This window comes from Fusarium musae, chromosome 7 (assembly GCF_019915245.1).
Source record: "Fusarium musae strain F31 chromosome 7, whole genome shotgun sequence".
Taxonomy (NCBI): Eukaryota; Fungi; Ascomycota; class Sordariomycetes; order Hypocreales; family Nectriaceae; genus Fusarium; species Fusarium musae.
The window spans coordinates 949,721-968,179 of NC_058393.1; the positions used below are offsets into that span (position 1 = coordinate 949,721).

Here is an 18,459-nt window from a genome sequence, read left to right on the forward strand (position 1 = left end):
AGTGACTCCAGTAAAATGGCAAAATATTTAAAATTGTCAAGGGTTATGATCTGATGGATTGATTATACAAGAGCGGGGAGGACGGGTCAATGCTCGTGTTATTGCAAGGGCAAGTTTCTGCATCAAAGATAAACGGCCATTCCTGACACACGATTGACTTGTATCCAACATGGAAACGACTCAGATAAGGATCAGAGAAGAAAGGGCTTGTTCTGTCTGCTTCTCTATGGAGTAAGTAAACCGATCGCGATCGCTCGCTCGCTCTCGCTATCATGCGGGAATCTCCAAGAACATGGCCGAACGGTTTCGCGCATGTTATTTCATGTTTCTCTCCAACCTTATCCCACTTACAACCTTGTCAAGTCCATCATAATCCATGCTCCCTCTCTCCCTTCCGCGGGCGGGCTCCAAAATGACTGAAACCACAAGTCCCACGGAGCAGGGATACTGAGATCTTGGCCATGGTCTGTGGACTGTGGAGCAAACCAAAGATATTGCGAGATATTCACTGTTTTTTGATGCCGATCAAACATCTTTAGGCCTTGAGGTCCTACAATTCTCACCCACAACCATCATCTTGGCCTCTACTTTGTCCGGCGACGGGATCGTCTGGTCAGAAAGGCAAAACTTACAGAAAGGGGCCGGAAATGGCCCGTTACGGTAGGTCACCGTTCCCTAAACTGGGCGATGCCATGTCTAACGGCGCGGCGCTGAACTCAGGCACTAGTTCATGTGAGTTGAGTTCTATGTTGGGGATAGTGAGAGACCATAAGGTCTAGTAGTGCTTGGAAGCGGGAGGAGAGTCAAGCTGAAATACAGAGCGGGATGCACGGCAACTTTGTTTGTTTGTGCCCGCAATTGCTTCATCCTGTCGTCTTCGATTGATGAGAATGGGATGTTTTTTGCACAATGAGGAATGGTTCGTTCCATAGCCAAGAAGCAACGAGAGCCGCTAGACTCATGATATCTATCGCGCGTTTAGAGGGTGGGAACAGTGGAGTCAAAACAAGATGATGGGCATGGGGGTTGACCAAAAACATGCACCAATTACCAGTCCATTAGGTGCTGTTATAATTCTGTCGAGCTATCTTGAACTGAGATCTTGGGCTGGAGCGCGAATTACCGTTCAACAGCTAAAAGCAAACGCCGAGATCTTAAGAGGAGTTTGTGTTTCAATAATCTCGTTCTAGCGTTGTACGTTGTAAGATTTGAAGAACCATCTGCGCGTCATAACAAGAGGAGACGGAAAAAAGAGTCCATAACTTTGTGCTTCCTTCAGTCCATCATCAATAGAGAAAGTATCGGAGGAGACCTGAGAACAGTGCCAAGGGCTGAGGTCAATCCGGATAAAGGGTTGCCGAGAAGAGAGTGAAGTGGTTGTCACTAATATCCAATTTCGATTTCTCAAGCCCATAAAGGTAGCGGCAAGCCAAAGCCAAAAGATAGAAGCCAGCTAGGCCAGCTGATTATATATTAGCATACTAGACTAGAGGAGAAAAGGAATTGTTTAATATTTAAAGAATAAAGAGCATTCAGCGAAAGATATAGACAGGATAGAATGATGGTTTACAAGGATCACCTTTCCCATACCACATCACCATACAATTCACATTTCAGACCACGAATTGCGATTGTCGGACGGGCTCTTGCAACACTCCGCAACAGTGTTAGTACTCCTCGCTTCTATCAAGATCGCCGCTCACACCCTTGTCCAGGGCCCATGCAGATCCCACTCCCTCTTCTCTGACTGCCCCTGCAACTTCCACACGATATGACACGACACGCCCCCCCCTCCACTCTCGACCTCCCGTAATAAAAGCCCAACCAACCCACAAAAGCACTGTCACTCCCCTAAAACAACAACAGCGCCCACTGAGTTCTCAGCGGTGACGACATCTGCTACAGGCATCATATGAGGCCCCGGGCGCCTCGTGTTTTAGTGTCTCGTTGGTAGGTGAGGGATAGCGGATAGGGGAGCTTGCGGAAACGAGGGTCCATCTTTTATCTTGTTTGATTTACTGAATTTTTCTTTATTTGTTTGTCGAGTTGTGATTGTGATTGTGACTGTAGAGGATCATATCAGATCTTGAGCCTGTGTGTATCTCGTAGTGTGAAAATCGTTTCGTCACTGTGATTCTGTGGACAGCTTCATACTGGACCTGCTGTTGACCAGCAACAACGCGAGGATTGCTTACCTCAGGTAATTTCAAGTCGATCAGTTCTACCTTTTCTGGCTCAACAATTTTACCAAGTTCCTTTCCTGCAATATCATGTTATCTTACTCTTCTTATCTTTCTACGCACAATTGACTTGTCCTTCATTCCTTTCAATTCGTTCCTTAATATTCTTTCATCCTAAGCTCAATCCTTTTGGCTACCACCTCATTTCACACTCACTCGAACCAAGAAAGAAAAAAAAATAAAATAACGGCCATTTTACGCCGAGATAATAGCACTACTACACCACCACCATCACACCTCTTTTCATCAATCATCAATCACGCTCAAAGGGAACTACTCTGCTAGGCCATCGGATCGGACTCTTCCCGCTTCATCATAAGTCCTCTCTCGGGCTCTCCTTGGTTCTTTTTCAGAGCGTGGAGCCTCCTTTGTCCGCCCAGCCTTGGCTTTGCAGCTGAGTATAGGGACCTTTCCATTTTTGGTCTCACGACCCCTGCGATACTTTGGACGGTACGTACTGCAACCTGCTGCACTGCTTGGGCTTTGTTGCCAGGTCGTATCGTGACCTCCAGTGCAACTCTATTCAAGAAGCTTTCCGTTCTTCGAGAGGGAGAGGGAGGAGTCGTTGACAAACTATCGACTGAGGACCACTCCAAGGAACAACAGAGATCCTTCTACAGGAATCGACAATCCAATTTATCGATTTATTACCTAGGTTACTCCCTAGAAGTTTCGTCGTCCGTCGCTATTCCCAGGCCCTCTTCTCTTTCTCAAGTCGGGCCAGATTTGGTTAGAGAGTTCATCGCTCGTCTTCGTTCTTCCTTCCTTGTTTCCCATCCCGGTCGCTGCTGCCGCCGCTCCTCCACTAGGGCCCGGGACTACCGTGCTAGGCACAGATACCTACCTAGCTCTTACCTGATTTGACCACTCTAGTCGCTACTTCCCTCACACCTTTTCCCTTCCAAATCTCCCCTTCTTGACCTCGACCTCTTCAGTTGTCACGTATTCCTACCTCTACTCTTAACCTCTACCTACCTATTATCTCTCAATCACACCCCAACCTCCCCCCTCCTAATCATCTCCACGATATCTATTTCGTTGGCTGGGAATCGTTCTCTTTCTCTTTTTTCTTTTACCCTCGTGGTGATTTTTGGATCTGGGTTTCTTTCGTCTTGGGATAATTGGCATTGTTCACGTTTTGGGATCGCATTGTATCGTACCGACCATTCGCTTGTGTTGGGCAGCTGGAAATCTACGAGGATTGCCAGAATTATTCATCGACAACCATTTGAGCCGCAGGAAGCTCTCGACTCATCACTGTTACCCACTGGTTATCAATAATCACCCCATCGACAATTCTTTCATCTCGAACCAAACACGATACCCGATCATCGCGATCTAAATCCCCATCTTCGACGAGCCACAGATCTCCCAGTGATTCACATACAGCCTGCTTGGTCACTTCATTGTGCTACCTTGCTCAACTCGGATCACGACTGACGATACCGGCTGTCTTGCTCCGCCGTCGGGACATCTACCCACGCGAAATCACACCTGCCGGTCGTACTACGCCTCTCGACGTCAGACGTGGTATGGCTTCGACCATTTGAGAGTTCTCCCGCAACCGTGTCATGTTATGAAAAGCCTGCTTCATCTCTGTTGCACCCGACCTCACATGCTCTCTTGCTCAGTCTCTTTGGTAAAGGTGTGTAACATCCTCCTTTGCCTGGGCTCTCCTCGCTTCTATTCAACTCGACACATTCTAACCTTAAACCCAACCTAGTTTTCTTGACCAAGTCATAATCATCATGTCCCCTCTTTCCAGACGTGCCAAACAGGCAGGCTTGCTCTTCTTAATAGCATCATCATGGGCGCCTCTAGCTGCTACTCTAAACATCGAATATTGTGCTAGCTACAATACTGGCGAGACCCCCAGGAGTATGTAACCCCTTCTCATGCAACAGCTTGCAGCCTCTGACCACATGAATAGATACGAGCATCTATCAGACAAATGGCCTCTGCCATGATTTCTGTATCGATGACTGGGCGTACGCTATCACTCAAGACAAGCTATGTTGGTGTTCGAATTACGCACCGGTCAAGTCAACCCAAGTGGACGACTCCAAGTGCGATATTCCTTGCCCAGCATGGCCTGACGAAGTCTGCGGTGGTGACGGAGTATACGGATATGTGTCTCTAGGCAACGTCGAGCCTTCCGGCTCAAGGGGCCCTTCCCCCTCATCAACCAAAGTAAGTCAAATCCTGTGACATGATCATGTTTCGCGTTGTGATCGCCGCATATGCCGTGATCGGACGAGTGTCTGCCTACCCAACTCTCCACCTGTACATCTCAGTCTATTTAAACCCTTTTGCGGTTGGTAAGATACCACGGCTTAACAGGCACCAATCAGGCAAAACCAACCACCGTGGCCGTATCCAGAGTGACTGAGACAATACAGAATACGGTGACTCTAAAGCCATCATCCACATCCATATCGACCTCCACGTCCACGTCCAGCTCAGAGCCTGAAACAACTTCAACTGTATGACTTGTCTCAACACGCATGTTATCTCGCCTCGGGAATCCGGTGATGTAATAAAGAGGTTTAGGACAGACACTGACTACATATTTAGACCGAGGACGAAACCTCAGCTACGAGCACAGCTGAGGATGAGTCAACTACATCTAGTTCGCGCACCTCTGTCGTCCAGACTGTCACTGCTGGGGGTACTATCAGGACCGTCACTGTGGCAGCCCCGACGGAGACTGGTGGAACGACCGCAAGCGAAAACACCAATGACTCAACTACCGAGAAGAGTGGACTAGGCACCGGCCAAGTTGTCGGTATCGTGGTAGGCGTGATTGCGGCCGTTATAGGTGCCGCTGCCCTTGTCCTCTTCCTGTGGTTCCGACGAAAGAAGCAACAGAACGAACAAGAAGCCTATCAGGACGATCCCAGTGTTCGAGATAGCTCCTCGGGCATTGCACGACCTGATATGAGCATGGCTGGATCACCTATTGCATCAGCCGCGGCAGGAAGCCGTAACAGCACCTTGCAAGTCGATCCTCGAATGGATCCATTTAAGCAAGGATTGTACGTTCGAAGCGCAAGTCATGAGAGCATCAACACATTGCGAGATGACCACGACTATTCGAGGAGGATTCAAGCACCCAAGGTCCTCCGTGCAACAAACCCCGATCCAACGCCCGAACCTTGACCGGCAGGAAATTCGGCAACTCTGGAAATTACGCCGGGCTCCAAAGGCCACCTTTTATAAGATGAGACTACGATAAGAGGCACTTGTCTATGATCAAGGGCACGGCATCATGCTGCCTTGAGGGTACTTTCTCAACATAAATCCCTCGGGTCTAGCGGAATTTTCTGGGATGGATAATGAAGGATGTTCCAGACGAGCAGATAAAAATGGTCGCAACGACCCATGAAGCACACGAATCTCACTTTCTCCCGGCTCACTTTTAAAACCCAAAGGGGTTTTGTTGCATTTCGAGATACCAGGAAGGCGTTGGCATTTTACAGGGGGGATTACATACACAACGGAACATGGGACGAACGCCCCCAGCAACTGGCGGGATCATGGTATGGTACATATACGAGCGAGCCAAGTGACTGCTGCTTTGCACAGCAAAGCACTATTGGAAAGGTCATGCATGACGGCAGAAACCAACGCTTAATTTTCGATTCGGATTTTATACTTCATGGCATCACGGCAACGGCGACCTCCACCAAGCAATTATGGCACCATGGATGAGGGACAGCGACCTGTGAAGGGCGTGGCAGAGTCGCCGAGTTTGAATGACTTGGGTGGGCGCTCAGTGTTGGCTTCAAAGTCTGGATATAATATGCAGGTCGTCGTTGTCAGTTTGGGGTCACTTTTACGTACATAGAGCCAGCATAACATGGCGACGAGGTTGAGATAGCAGCCAAAAGTATTCTCTTCATTTCTTGGGTCTGCAACTACAGCTTGTACTTTTCATCTCTGTGACACGAATATGATTGCTTTCATGAGTTTATGATGCTTCCTATGGCTTGACGGCGAAGTCATCCACCTCCTTCTCCATGTCTACATCCAACTCGTCCCCTGTTCATCATCTACATCCAGTCTTCGTCTCACGCGATCTATGGCTGGACTTGAAACGTGAAGCAACATGAATCGCACGTGGTGTCAAACTGTCCACGCCACAGATAGCAAGGCAACATGAGACTTTAGAAGAGGATACTAAAATGAACGCAGTAAAGGCTCATCTAAACTGAGACTAAATTGCCCAAGCCTTTTCATCACTTAGGATAAAGGTCCTAAGTTTTCTTGCCTCCCCCTGGCACGGCTTGAATAGAGCAGAACCGATCCTCTTGAGGCATAGAACGCCACCTTTGACGTGGCCCATGACTTTACAACTTAGTCATGAAGACGCACTATGGAGATATGTCGCGGAAAGTGGGAGTAGCGTCGAAACAAACTAGTTAGTCGACGACTGGAGACGATGGTAGTCTAACAAGTTTGGACATCGTCGTGGCTTCTAGTGATGAGCCTAGAAGGTCAACGTTGTGGAACACTTTGCAGACAGGAACATTACTCAAGGAGGTTAGAGACGGTGAAGCACTAGATCAGGACTTGGCATCAAGTGAAAAGCGAATTCCTGTCTTTTTAATCGTATCCCACTTGTAGGGTAGAATCTTGAGCACATAGATACATGATGATATATATACAGATCCAAGACTCATGGCAATCCAAATAAAATATGCCCTGAAGCTTCCAAAATGCTGAAGCGAATTCCAAATCAAGCAAGCAATCCCTATGTTCCGGTTATCCTGCACCCAAACACCCTGCAAACCAATATAACAAATCCACGCTCTGTGCAAAACCTTATGCATCTTTTCTCCTCCACTTACTGGAACCGTGTGGGACTCGGGCTGTTCTCGCGACTTAGACTCTCGAAACTATCGACCATAGCCAAGACGCGTGTTCGAGCTCGTTCTCGTGTGAGGGGAACTGCTTGAGCTTCGAGAAGTACACCCGAGGAACGATCTGTTTCGTGTGAGAAGCGTGGCTCTAGCGGAGCCAGATCTGGGTAGAGGAAGCCGCCGACTGAGTTATTTGAGTTGCCTCGTATGTGTCGTCTTGAGTGAGAGGGATGGCCAGGAGATGGTAGGGGAGAAGGAGAACGTGATGACGACGGTGAAGAATCCCGAGAGCTGCGCTGGAAGAGAGGTTGAGGTGGCTGAAGATGAGGGGGTTTCGATTGTTGTAGTGTTTCTGGAGGAGGTTGCTGTTGTTCTTGCGACGGAGGTTGTGGTTGCTCTCTCTTCGTAGACTCCTCGTTCTTCTGTTGTGCTTGTCGAGATTTCTCTTCAGCGAGACGTTGTTCCTCAGCACGCTTCTCATCCATCAGCCGTTGTCTCTCTTCCTCGACTTGTCGCTTCTCATTCAGCTGTTCTTGGTCATCCTGAACAAGCGGTTGCTTTTCATTGATCTCGTCGTGCCTCTTTGGTTCAGTCACTTTTCGAATGCCAGCATGCCCAAATCCACGTTCATCCCGCTTCTCACGAAGACTGACGCCTCCCGATGTCTGGCTCTCGTTATCTGGATCAATAAACTCAGCCTTATGGGGCTCCATCGGCACATCGTCCTCTCGGTCGCTTCCCTCCTCGTTGCCATTAACAACTCTTAAACGTTCTCGAGGGACAGTGAACATGACCTGTACCAATCGCTGCTCAACAGCCTTCTCAATATCCCAATCAGACTCAGCTCCAGGCTCAAGTCCGGATCCACCAGACATCATAGCGCCATGCGAATCACCTTCTACACCTTCCCAGTCTTGTCGACCCTTCTTCCTTCTAAGAAGATCGCCGCGTAGACCAACCAGACCGGGCTCGTAATCACCAGTCACGGGCTCTTGATCAAACGAACGGCGTATGCCAGACATATCTTCACGGGATGATGTTGGAGTACTAGCCCCTGAAAACACTCGCCGAAGAGAGCCCAGCCATCCCCTACGTGGCTTGGATTTGGACGGCGACGAGGGCTCATCATCATCGTAGCGAGGACCTCGGTCTCCCATGAGTAACGAAGGACCCTCTGCTTGAAGAACACCAAATGACGAGCGGGCTGTGTTGTAGCTACTAGACGACGAACTGCCTGGCTTAGGGTGCTCGGCACCAGCGGCTAGGAACGCTGGAGCGAGAGGGTTGAGTTGGCGTGCTTTAGCCTTGATACTTTCTGCTGCGCTCCGTGCTGACTCGGACAAGTTAGATCCGCTTCGTGATTCATCATCTCGCAGAGCAGCTGAGCGGGTCGAGTTATGCCGTGTAGGTGAAGAACGACCCTGGCTGTGACCCGCGCTTCCTTGGTTCTGGCTCCGTCGACTATTCATGCGCGCAAGTAAGCCTTCCGCAGCATCAACTTCAGTGACCCAATCTTGAACCTCAGGATCATGTCGCGGGGTCTCAGGGCTAGGCGTTGCCGATGCTCTGTTACCACCTCCAGGGGTCAGGCAAATGGGATGAGGAATATTATTCGGACCCATGCCTGCGACTGGAGTCTGGAAAGGATCGGCAGGAATCTCTGATGTAGGAGTCTGGACGTGATCATAAAGGCCTCGGTTGTGATAGGGTTCCTCTTCATCGTCCTCATAAATCGGATGAATTGGACCCGAGAAACTTGTAGGCCGTGGTCCCGTAGGTATATATCCTCCTCGTGACGGTCTTGCCACAGATTTGTGTGGGATGTGAAGTCCAGGATGACCACTTCGAGAGCCCCTCATAGACTCATAACCTAGAGATCGCTCGCCAGAAACATAAGGGCTTTCCCCATTACCATACCAAGGGGCACTATCGAGCCCCCAAGGATCATTTTCCACCATCTCGGGGTATTCGCTGTTATAGTAGTTGGGATCTTGAGACAGCGCCCGGACAGCCTCTTCTCGTTTGCTGATATGTCGCTTGCGTCTCTTGTACCAGCACAGGGCACCAATGATAAGACCGATCAAAGCAGCGATACCAAAGCCTAGACCCAGACCGAGGCCAAGGCGCTTCGAATTTGATCCTTTGTCATCATCCTTGGGTGCGTCGTTATCATCATCCGATGAGCTAGAGGCAGGATTAGTGTATTGGGATCCCCATGAACCTGACGTGATATTGTAGAAGCGAAGTGTTCCAGATGAGGCTTGACGCTTGACTTTCCGTGAGGAAGAGCCCGAAGACTCCCACCCACCGTAGATCATGAGCATATTTCCTGGCAACACTGCAGCGCCATGGCCGTAGATTCCATTGAAATCGGGTTGTTCGTCAGGGATCTTCCACTGCCACCCGCTGTAGATCTCGCTCATCTCGAGGATAGCAAGCTGTGGTTCAGCAGGAGTATTAACATCGCCAACCCATCCTCCTATAACAATGATAGAGCTTCCATCCTCGCTGAGCGTCGCAGTATGCCCAGAACGACTGTAGACATTATCAGCAGTGTTTGTGCTCCTGCGACGATTCTGAGAGCTTGTATCCTTCACAGCAAGATCCGACTTTGGCATATCAACGTTTGGAGCTTGAATGTTGACATAACTCCACGACTCTGCCGGAAGATTCCATACAGCGACTGTGCTCATGTTGATAAAGGCTGTCTTGGTATGTCCGCCAAGAAGTACATAACTCATCTGCTGCGTCACAATGCCAGACTTATTGGCCATCGAGGGTGTGAGACCAGTTAGCGTAAAGCCTGCAATGGGTGTTTTTGGTCCTCCACTGGAAGCGACGCTCATCTCATACGAGGTAAAAGCATCGCTATCATGAGGTGCGAGTCTCAGCATCGATTTGGTGTAGTTGGCAGTACTCTGCCAGTTCGTCGCATCACTTCCAGACTCGGGTGTCTCGCACATTCCTCCATAAGTATAAAGAGTTGGCTGATCCATATTAGGAGCGAGGCTGGAGGAAAAGGCAACAGTGCCTCCGAGGAAATACGGTGCACGACGGGTGTCGCCGCCGTTCTTGAGGCCTCGACGGGACCACTCGCCTTGGTCGTTGCTATAGTCGAAGCTCCAGACATCGCCGCTGCCAGATTCGCAGTCACCTGCATAAACGAGGACAGAACCATTCGCTGTTCTCGAAGCACCGAAGGCAGTGCTCTTGGAACTACCGTCGAGAAAAGGTAAGACAGTATCATTGCTTGCGCGCTCAAGGCTGTTCTCGTCCGCATTGATGGTCTTGGAAAAGTCGAGAGATCGAAATTCGACATTGCCTGAAGCTGTTTGTCGGAAGATGTATGCTAGATTCGAAGCACTGCATGGAACGCTACCGTCGACGCAAGTTGGATCAGGCATGAGAATCTCTGTGGGAACGTATGGGAAAGTTTGCGCGGCAGCGGGAGAGGCGAGAAGAAGTGTGCTCGCGCAGAGGAGGAGAGTAGTAGAGATTGTCATTTTGGGCATTGTTTGCGCAGGCCGACAGCTGCGGGTGATCGTTGGAGTCATTGCGGTTTCTGCGAAGTTGAGATGACTCGTTAATTCGAAGGGTGCAGGCGAAGCAATCGCAGTAGCTTTTCCAAGCGTAGATCTGTCGCCGACGATGATACTGAGCGCTCAGAGCATGGCCATCACCGTGTAGCTCGAAAGCTGGATGGTATCTCGGTTGCAGTTGATCACTTACCCCAACTTTGCCTATTCTGAGTATTTGTAGAGTCTGAGAATCTGTAGTGCAAAAGAGTCATACGTGTTCTGCTGATCGACACGAAGGAATGTCCAAGGGTCTCTGCGCAATGTCTCGGTCTATGCGCACCTTGTTCAAGACTCTCAATATTGACCAAACCTGCTAATAATGCTAATGCAAAGGCCTCGAGAACAGGCCACGAATGGGGTCGATGTCCAGGTTTAGATTGGATTGTAGGAGATCAGAGAGTCAAGAGAGAAACTGAGCGGGAAGAAAGAGAGCACAGGCACAGACAGAGAAGGGAAAGAGAAGGAGCAGGGATGAGGGGATCTCAGCAGCAAGGTAGGGAAGGTAAGGTAAGGTAAGGTAAGGTAAGGTAAGGGTAAGCGCATCCGGTATCTGCAGCCGTATCGCCCAATGTCAATAGCGTACTATCAATTAATCACACAAGGAAGGTTTGCGATTAGACCTATCTTGTCAAGAGTCGGGCTAAAAACCAAGATCCTATTCGCGAGAATGTGAATGACTTGCCGCTTTCTGCTTGAGTAGGTGATTGTTGACGGTCGTTGGCACGACAACAATGGGCTTGTGGGACCATCACTCACATCGAAAGCTGATGGAGGGGGAGCTCTTTAGATCCTTGTTGGCTATGGACGGGAACAAGGGCATGGATTTAGTCGAGGGAGACAATCACATGTGGAAGCGCCACAGCTAGAGACTGCAGTGCATACAGAATTCAACCGCTGAGCTACAATTGTTTATATCTGCAGTCATTGTTGGTTGCGGCACAATAGCGATAACAACATACTGCCTAGTCAGTGTCTCCAATGCACTCGATATCCACGGCTTTAACGACAATGGCGGTTGTGGCTTCAATTGTGGCTGCCGCTATCCACTTCCCAGTAAAGTTTGGTAGGTGCTCTAGGCCTACCTAATGCTAAGCCCATTCGATCAAGGAAATCCCTGTTTCGTCTATCAACTCACCCCAACAACCAAACCATCTGCACTCATAAGCCTCCCTCCCTCTCTCTCTCTCTGTATGTCAATATCAGTCCCTTTGTTCTCCATCTATCACATGTCTGGGCTTTCAGGCTTACATTGTACTCTTTGTTCTCATGTTTCAGTTGTAACCAATAGTTCAGTCGTAAAAGCCTTGTCCATCCTTTGGCGAGTTGTAACCCTACTGCGGGTTACAAGGTAAATACTAAAAGCCATCCGGTGTGGAGAGTTCTAGTTGCCCAATCAACTATCAAGGAACCTTAAATCAAAGATAGAGGATATGCCGGACTAGACATGCATACATATTTGGTCTGCACAGGGTCCGAGTGACCAATGTAGTCAACCTTGGGACTTGAATCATGAGGTCATATATTATACCCAGTGCTCTTCGCTAGAGATGAGTCGCAAGATATCTTCCTAGTCTCTCTTGTTCCTACTCACTGCTACCAATCACTGACTTGCAAGCAATTCTCATTAGCATTAGAATTCCTTGACTATATGACTATTTGATCCAACAACTGTGCAGGATACTGACAGTGACACAATCGATGAGATATCCATCTTGACTAAATCCAATACTGTCGTGTTTTTTCCGTTCCCCAATCCTCCAATATCTCATTCAACCACTCCCACGTCTTCAAAGCAACACAGCCTGATAGCTGGCATGTGTTTGGGTATCAATCACACTAACGAAATCATGTCCACCTTTAGTAGTAAATCTTCTCGGTCCAGATAGGAGGTCGCGCTCCCTCAGTGTCCCACTCGATGTGGTTCTTGTCGTTGAGAGTGCAGCCCTCGTCTGAGATGGGGATCACCTTGCTTGTGTTGAGCACCTCCTGCTTGGAAATACCAGCGGGGTCGGCAGGAATCCAGAGGATAGGTGTCTCGCTTGTGACTGAAGGTGGGAAGTAAGCGTCACGCTCGACCTCCTCAGGATACTCGAGTCCCATGCTGCTCTCATGAGGCACCAACTGGCGCATGGTGGCATAATCGGCGTAGACCCAGGGCTTGAGCCACTTGGAGAAGAAATTGCCCTTCTTCTGAACGCTGTCAGTACCGCCAGGCACGAACTTGCCAACACCGTGACTCTTGCCAGTGCCGTTGGAAGCAACGTTGGAAGCGGCACCCTCTCCATTCTGCACATGCCCATCCTCCAACTCTGAGCCTTGCAGACTTCGCTGAATTCGCTCCTCCTCAACCTCAAGTGAGCGAGGCAGACTGTAAAGGAGGGGGTTAAGAGCCTTGGCGAGGGAGATATGGAACAGAATGGTGAAGACAAGGAAAGCAGCCATCAAGACAGCAGGACCAGCAGCCTTGGAAATAATGAACATGCCGACAAGGCAGATCTCGGCGAGGTAAACACCGACGAAGAGCTGCTTGAGAGCACGAGGGTAGATGAGACCTCTAGTATCGATCTTTGTCTCGGTAACAAACAGAATGTTGTAGCGGTAGGCAAGGTAGAACAAGCCCATACCGATTGTAGACCAGAAGAGCATGACAGGTGCAATGACAGCGTAGACGATGCCTGAGAAAGGTTAGCGGTATTCAATACATGAGCTTAGGAATTACCTACTAATGACAGCGATGTTAGTGTAGACGGGCATCAGACTTCCCCAAGTGAGAGCGCTGAGAGTAGTCCACTTGTTGTACATGGATCGTGGAGTGCTGGTCAGGAACTTGTACAAAAGGTTGAAAATGATGCACCCAACAACTTGAGTCAGGACGCCGACGGCGATGGTCAGACCCTGAACAATGAAGTAAGAAATGTAGAAGTTGGAGGCGGTAGGGATGGAAGATGACAGCATGCTGAACACCTGACTAGGCTCCTTGACGATTGTCGCAATTGACGAAACGAAACTGTTTGCCAGAGTCTGAACCAGGAAAACCTGGATAACTTGGAAAACGAAGTATGCGTTCTGGGTGAAGAGCTCGGCTTGAGAGATGGAAACACAACCAGCCTGCCTGGCACAGAGTCGCATGAAAACAGGAACCAAGGACATGAGAATAGAGAGAGCAACGGAAGGCAGAAGGCCAGAGACAACACCAAGAATGACCGAAGGAATGTCCTGAATCCAAGTAAGACCAGGAAGAGTCTTGATAGTGTTGACCTGAGCAATAACACCAACGATGGCGACGGGAACAGCCCAGAAGATGATGAGAACAGCAATGATGGCGTAGACGACATATCGGCGAATGACAACCTGCCACCAGGGGAAGTTTAAGCTCTTCCAGACAATCTCATCAGGCTTGACACCGATGAAACGAGGAGCCATGTGGAGGGCATGATGGTGAGTGGTAGTCTGGAAAGCAGCCTGGGCATCAGATTGGGTGTAAAACTCGACAAACACTGCAGAGTGCTTCTCGTAGTTGCCAGCGAGCCAGTCAGCCTGGGCATTGTCGGCCTTGGGGATGAGGGTCTTGAGTTCCTCACGGCCCCATTCGATGGTATCAACCTTCTTGCCGATGAGTCCCAGAGGGCCAGTACGGTGAGTAGGTCGCTTCTTAGGGGGGATGAAGCGGGCAGCCATGTCTCCGGACTCGGGGTCAGATGGGCCAGAGGCAACCTTCTCAGCTTCGGTACCCGACTTCTTCATGGACTTGATGCGCTCCTTGTTGCAAAGCTTGAGGAGCTTGACCTCTCCCTTCTCGAGCTTCATGGCGGCATCGTCGCGCTCCTCAATGATCTTGTCGAGGTCCTTAGTGTCACCGGGGATCCAAACATTCTTGACCGAGTCGTTGAAAAGGGAGCGAATGCGGGCCTCATCGAGATACTCCTTGGGAACAGAAGTGAAGAGAACAGTGCGGGATGAGATGCGCTTGGCATACTGGGGAGTAAGAAGGAAAGCCTGTCGCACGCTGATGTAGAAGATGCACTCGCGCATGATGGTGTAGATGACAAAGCCATAAACGAGCCAGGCAATAAAGCAGTGGGCGTAGAGCCTGTTCCTTTGAGTCGAATTATCAATGTTGACATTGGCGTATGAGAGAATCTCAAGCTGCTTCTTTCCGTTTCCACCAGTGGCGTTGACTGGGAAGAGAACAGGCCATGTGAGGCAAAGACTCACGAAGCAGATGGTGCAGCAAATGCGAAGGAATCGAATGAAGAGGTATGCATCGAGACTCTGGTGCTGAAGAGCGTACGCATCGGGGAGCTTCCAAAAAGCTCCAACCCAGTTGAATAAACCACTAGGTAGCGCGGGACTCCGTTCACTGCGAAGACGTTAGAACTAGTATTCTGAGTTCAGTGGTGCATTGCAACTTACTGCTCGCGCAAGGAGCCCAGATACGTCCTAGGCGCATAGAAACGCCGGTTGGATTTACGAAAGACAAGGAAAACGGCGAGGTAGACCCCCGATACTACAAGGACGGGAACGAGAGTCGAAACCATGCCTGGGAATTGTCAGTTCGGCGTCGCATTGTGAAGTATTCGTTTATTTAACGTACCCGAAAGGGATTGAGGCTGCGTTCCTCTGGCACCACCCGAGTTGCTCGTGTCGGGGGCGGGGAGGTTGTCCTCCAACCAACTGATGAAGTTTCCCATGATTGCAGTCCAGTTGCAGTTATCTTGGACTACCTTACGTCAAGGGTGGATGTTGTAGTATGAGCCCTCGATTTCGGCGATTAGAATCGGTTTCTGGTTCTCGACTCGATTAATTCGACGCGCAACGTCGACAAGGTCGTGAAGTGAAGTTATTAGGAAGAAATTGAAGAAATTAAGTTGGCACTTGGGGCCGCGTCGTCAAGGGAGGACGGGAACCTCACTCAAGCTGCAAGGTAGTACTACAGTACCTTGACCCTTCCGTTGGCGGGGGGCGGGTGGCAGTTAGATTAGGTTGAGACGGGAGGCAGGCGCGTTCCAAAGGAATCTACGCTCTTGCAACCAAAATTAGGAACGAAGAACGAAAACTCGAAAAAGATAAAACAAAAGGTGGATGGTGATGGCGGGCTATATGTAATTAACGTATCCAGCCCAGTCAATAGATAGATACTTTAGTTAGATTGGACAGGGAAAAAAGTTGGTTTCCTCAGATGTTGGCTAAGGTACGGTAGCTCAGCTCAGGTTGTCAGGGGTGGGTTGGGTGTGTGCAAAACTGCAGAATGCGACCACAGGCGAAAAAGCTTAGCACTAAGAGGACCCCCTTAATCAAGGTGAAGTCATGTCTCAGCCCAGCAAAATACAGCAGAGAATCGCGAAAAAGAAGTAAAAAAAATAATATAAAAAAACGCGGCTGCTTGCAAATTTATGCTTCCCCTGGACTTGGAGGGATTGTGGCTGCTTTATACCGTCTCTCGAATTCCTCCATCTTGGCTTCTCCTATGGCTGCTGAGAATATTATCATAAGATATCCCGCGTACAGTAGAGGTGTGATGCCATGCATCAACGTCAGGGTGACTTGACAAGCTGGCATGGCACAAGGTGCTGATGTCGACGTCACAGTGTAGCGCCCAGCCTGCAGGCTCATCGCCAAGTGCCTGAAGGTCTGCTGGGAAACAAAGGCCAAATCCTGGTTTCGGGCTAGATCGACACTGGCCAATCGCTCTCTGGTGCACTCCATCATCAGCAAGCGGTAATTGAAGATGGCTGATGGATGGGTGGATGTAGTGGAGTGGATGGCCCCGGCACTCTCCCTCTCTATCTCTATCTGGAACCTGGGACAGCTGGCCTTGGAAGGCATTGCAAATCACTGCCCTTCTCTGAATGCAGACTGATAGTCTGCAGGTTATAGACGCTTTGATCCCGGATGATAGCACAGTGACAGTAAAACGAGAAACCGGTAAAACCTGTGCAATACGCATGCGATTTGTGGGATTGATATGAAACGAATGGCAATTAATGTCTGGGCAAATACGAAAAATGATACTCTAAAACAAGACCCTGTTTCTGAAGAGTAATTCATGATCCCATTGTCAACCCCCAAAACTTTGTTTCTGGAAATCTCCAAAAGGGTCAGGTCAGGGCCTGTCCTGTCCTGTGCTGTCCGCGTACGAAATCAATCCTCCTCCTCAATTTCGGCTGTTGAAGCTTGGCTACGGGACAAAAACCCACTATCCGCTGCGACGTGGACACCTCATCCCGCTGCCCTTGCGCTACTGTAAATAGTCACGCTCACTAATGTTCATTTTGGTGCTGCGTGATGTGATGCCTCAGTTCATGATGCACGGGCATACGGACGGACAAGGGCTGCTAGGGAGACAAGATAAAATGAAAAAAGAATTTGGGCTGTAACAGTTGTTGCCGATGTTTTACGGCATCTCAAGTCTAGACTTGGCTATTCTGTGCCTCATGAGGATCACGGCCTCGATCTAGATCATGCATCAACGTCTTTTTAACTGTCGGGTTCAGCTACTGTCGTCGATTCTACACTCGATCAAACAGAGGCACAGCCACGACGCTCTCCCGTATTGCCATGCATGCAGAGACGAGGCAGCTTGACAGGGATTGATTTTCTATCTGGATGTTGTGATGTCAGATGCATCCATCAACACCACATCCACAACCATAATCATTGAACCCGTCTAGCCCGTCCACCATCGAGTTAGTTAGTGGGAATGAGCACAAACACTCTTTCGCTGTCTCTGTCAAAAGTCAATGAATCAACCCCGGTGACGATCCGGATCGGAATGTTAATCGTCTCCTCTTTTAGGACTTGGGAGTGTCTGCCAAGCCTGGAAATCTCCGCTACCTTTTGAGATTCAGAGACTCAGAGGCTCTTTCATTCTCATTCTCATTCTCATTCTCATTCCCGTGGCGCTACCATTTCAATTCATCACAGCCCAACTGACTCCCTCACTTCGGAACATTCAGTCCCGTCCTCGACGACGCCAATGACATCAACTACATTAGCTTCCTTTTCTTCTTCCCCCGATCTCCAAGTGAAATCACGTCTCCCCATAACGGTAGCTTCATGACGATCTGACTTACAGTGCCGTCACTGTATCTGCGATCATAATTACCTGGTGAGCTCCATTGGTTTGTTTACTTGGCTATCACTCATGATCATTGCGCTACTGTTCATCTAACAAGAGTCGCTCCATTCAGTGCCCCTGTCTTGATCATTAGACCATCCTTTGTTCTTTTAGTCTGTCAAGGTTTGAAGCCCATCAGTGTCTTTGGATCCCTTCAACGACATCATGACTTTCTCTCTCTCACCGCTTGGCGATAGAGATACAACAGTCATTTCTTCAGAACTGGCCTCAAGATCTGAGAACGAAAATACTATGATCACGGCTTCATCTACGTACCCCAGTCAATCATACATTCCAAAGGGCTAGACTCTCCACAAATGCATGCGCCATTCTTCATCTGGCCCTAGCGCAATCAGGATGATGCTGGTTCAGCTGAAATGGTCTACTGTGGCGTCAAGCTCTCACTCTCAAACTGGCACTGACTGGGCCGAGGTACGTGCCTGTAATTTTATCTTGACGCATCAACCTTCAAGATGTCGCGTCTCGACCAATGACATCTCCTCTGACGTGAATTTATTGAATTCCCACATGTCTCCCTCAATTTTTGGCTTTGCTTTGCTTGCAGCGTGGCCGTGACCGTGACCGTTACCGCAAACGTCGCCTAACAAAGCATATTGCGGCTTCACAAACTGGGCCTCCCATGGATGGCTGCGTCACTATTA

General features: G+C 49.4%; 3 protein-coding genes across 3 annotated transcripts; 1 reads left to right on the forward strand and 2 right to left on the reverse strand.

Moving 5' to 3' along the window:
• Positions 1-3,988: 3,988 nt before the first annotated feature.
• J7337_009492 (uncharacterized protein) lies at positions 3,989-5,399 on the forward strand (the record flags this gene model as incomplete). Its single annotated transcript, XM_044827087.1, has 3 exons — positions 3,989-4,118; positions 4,171-4,430; positions 4,815-5,399. 3 exons carry the CDS (start codon positions 3,989-3,991, stop codon positions 5,397-5,399), a joined length of 975 nt encoding a protein of 324 aa, XP_044677681.1.
• A 1,687-nt stretch (positions 5,400-7,086) lies between these two features.
• J7337_009493 (uncharacterized protein) lies at positions 7,087-10,605 on the reverse strand (the record flags this gene model as incomplete). The annotated part of the gene is made up of 1 exon (XM_044827088.1): positions 7,087-10,605. One exon carries the CDS (start codon positions 10,603-10,605, stop codon positions 7,087-7,089), a length of 3,519 nt encoding a protein of 1,172 aa, XP_044677682.1.
• A 1,932-nt stretch (positions 10,606-12,537) lies between these two features.
• On the reverse strand, positions 12,538-15,371 carry J7337_009494 (uncharacterized protein; the record flags this gene model as incomplete). The annotated part of the gene is made up of 4 exons (XM_044827089.1): positions 12,538-13,355; positions 13,404-15,040; positions 15,094-15,220; positions 15,275-15,371. The coding sequence occupies 4 exons, from the start codon at positions 15,369-15,371 to the stop codon at positions 12,538-12,540; spliced, it is 2,679 nt and encodes an 892-aa protein (XP_044677683.1).
• Positions 15,372-18,459: the final 3,088 nt, after the last annotated feature.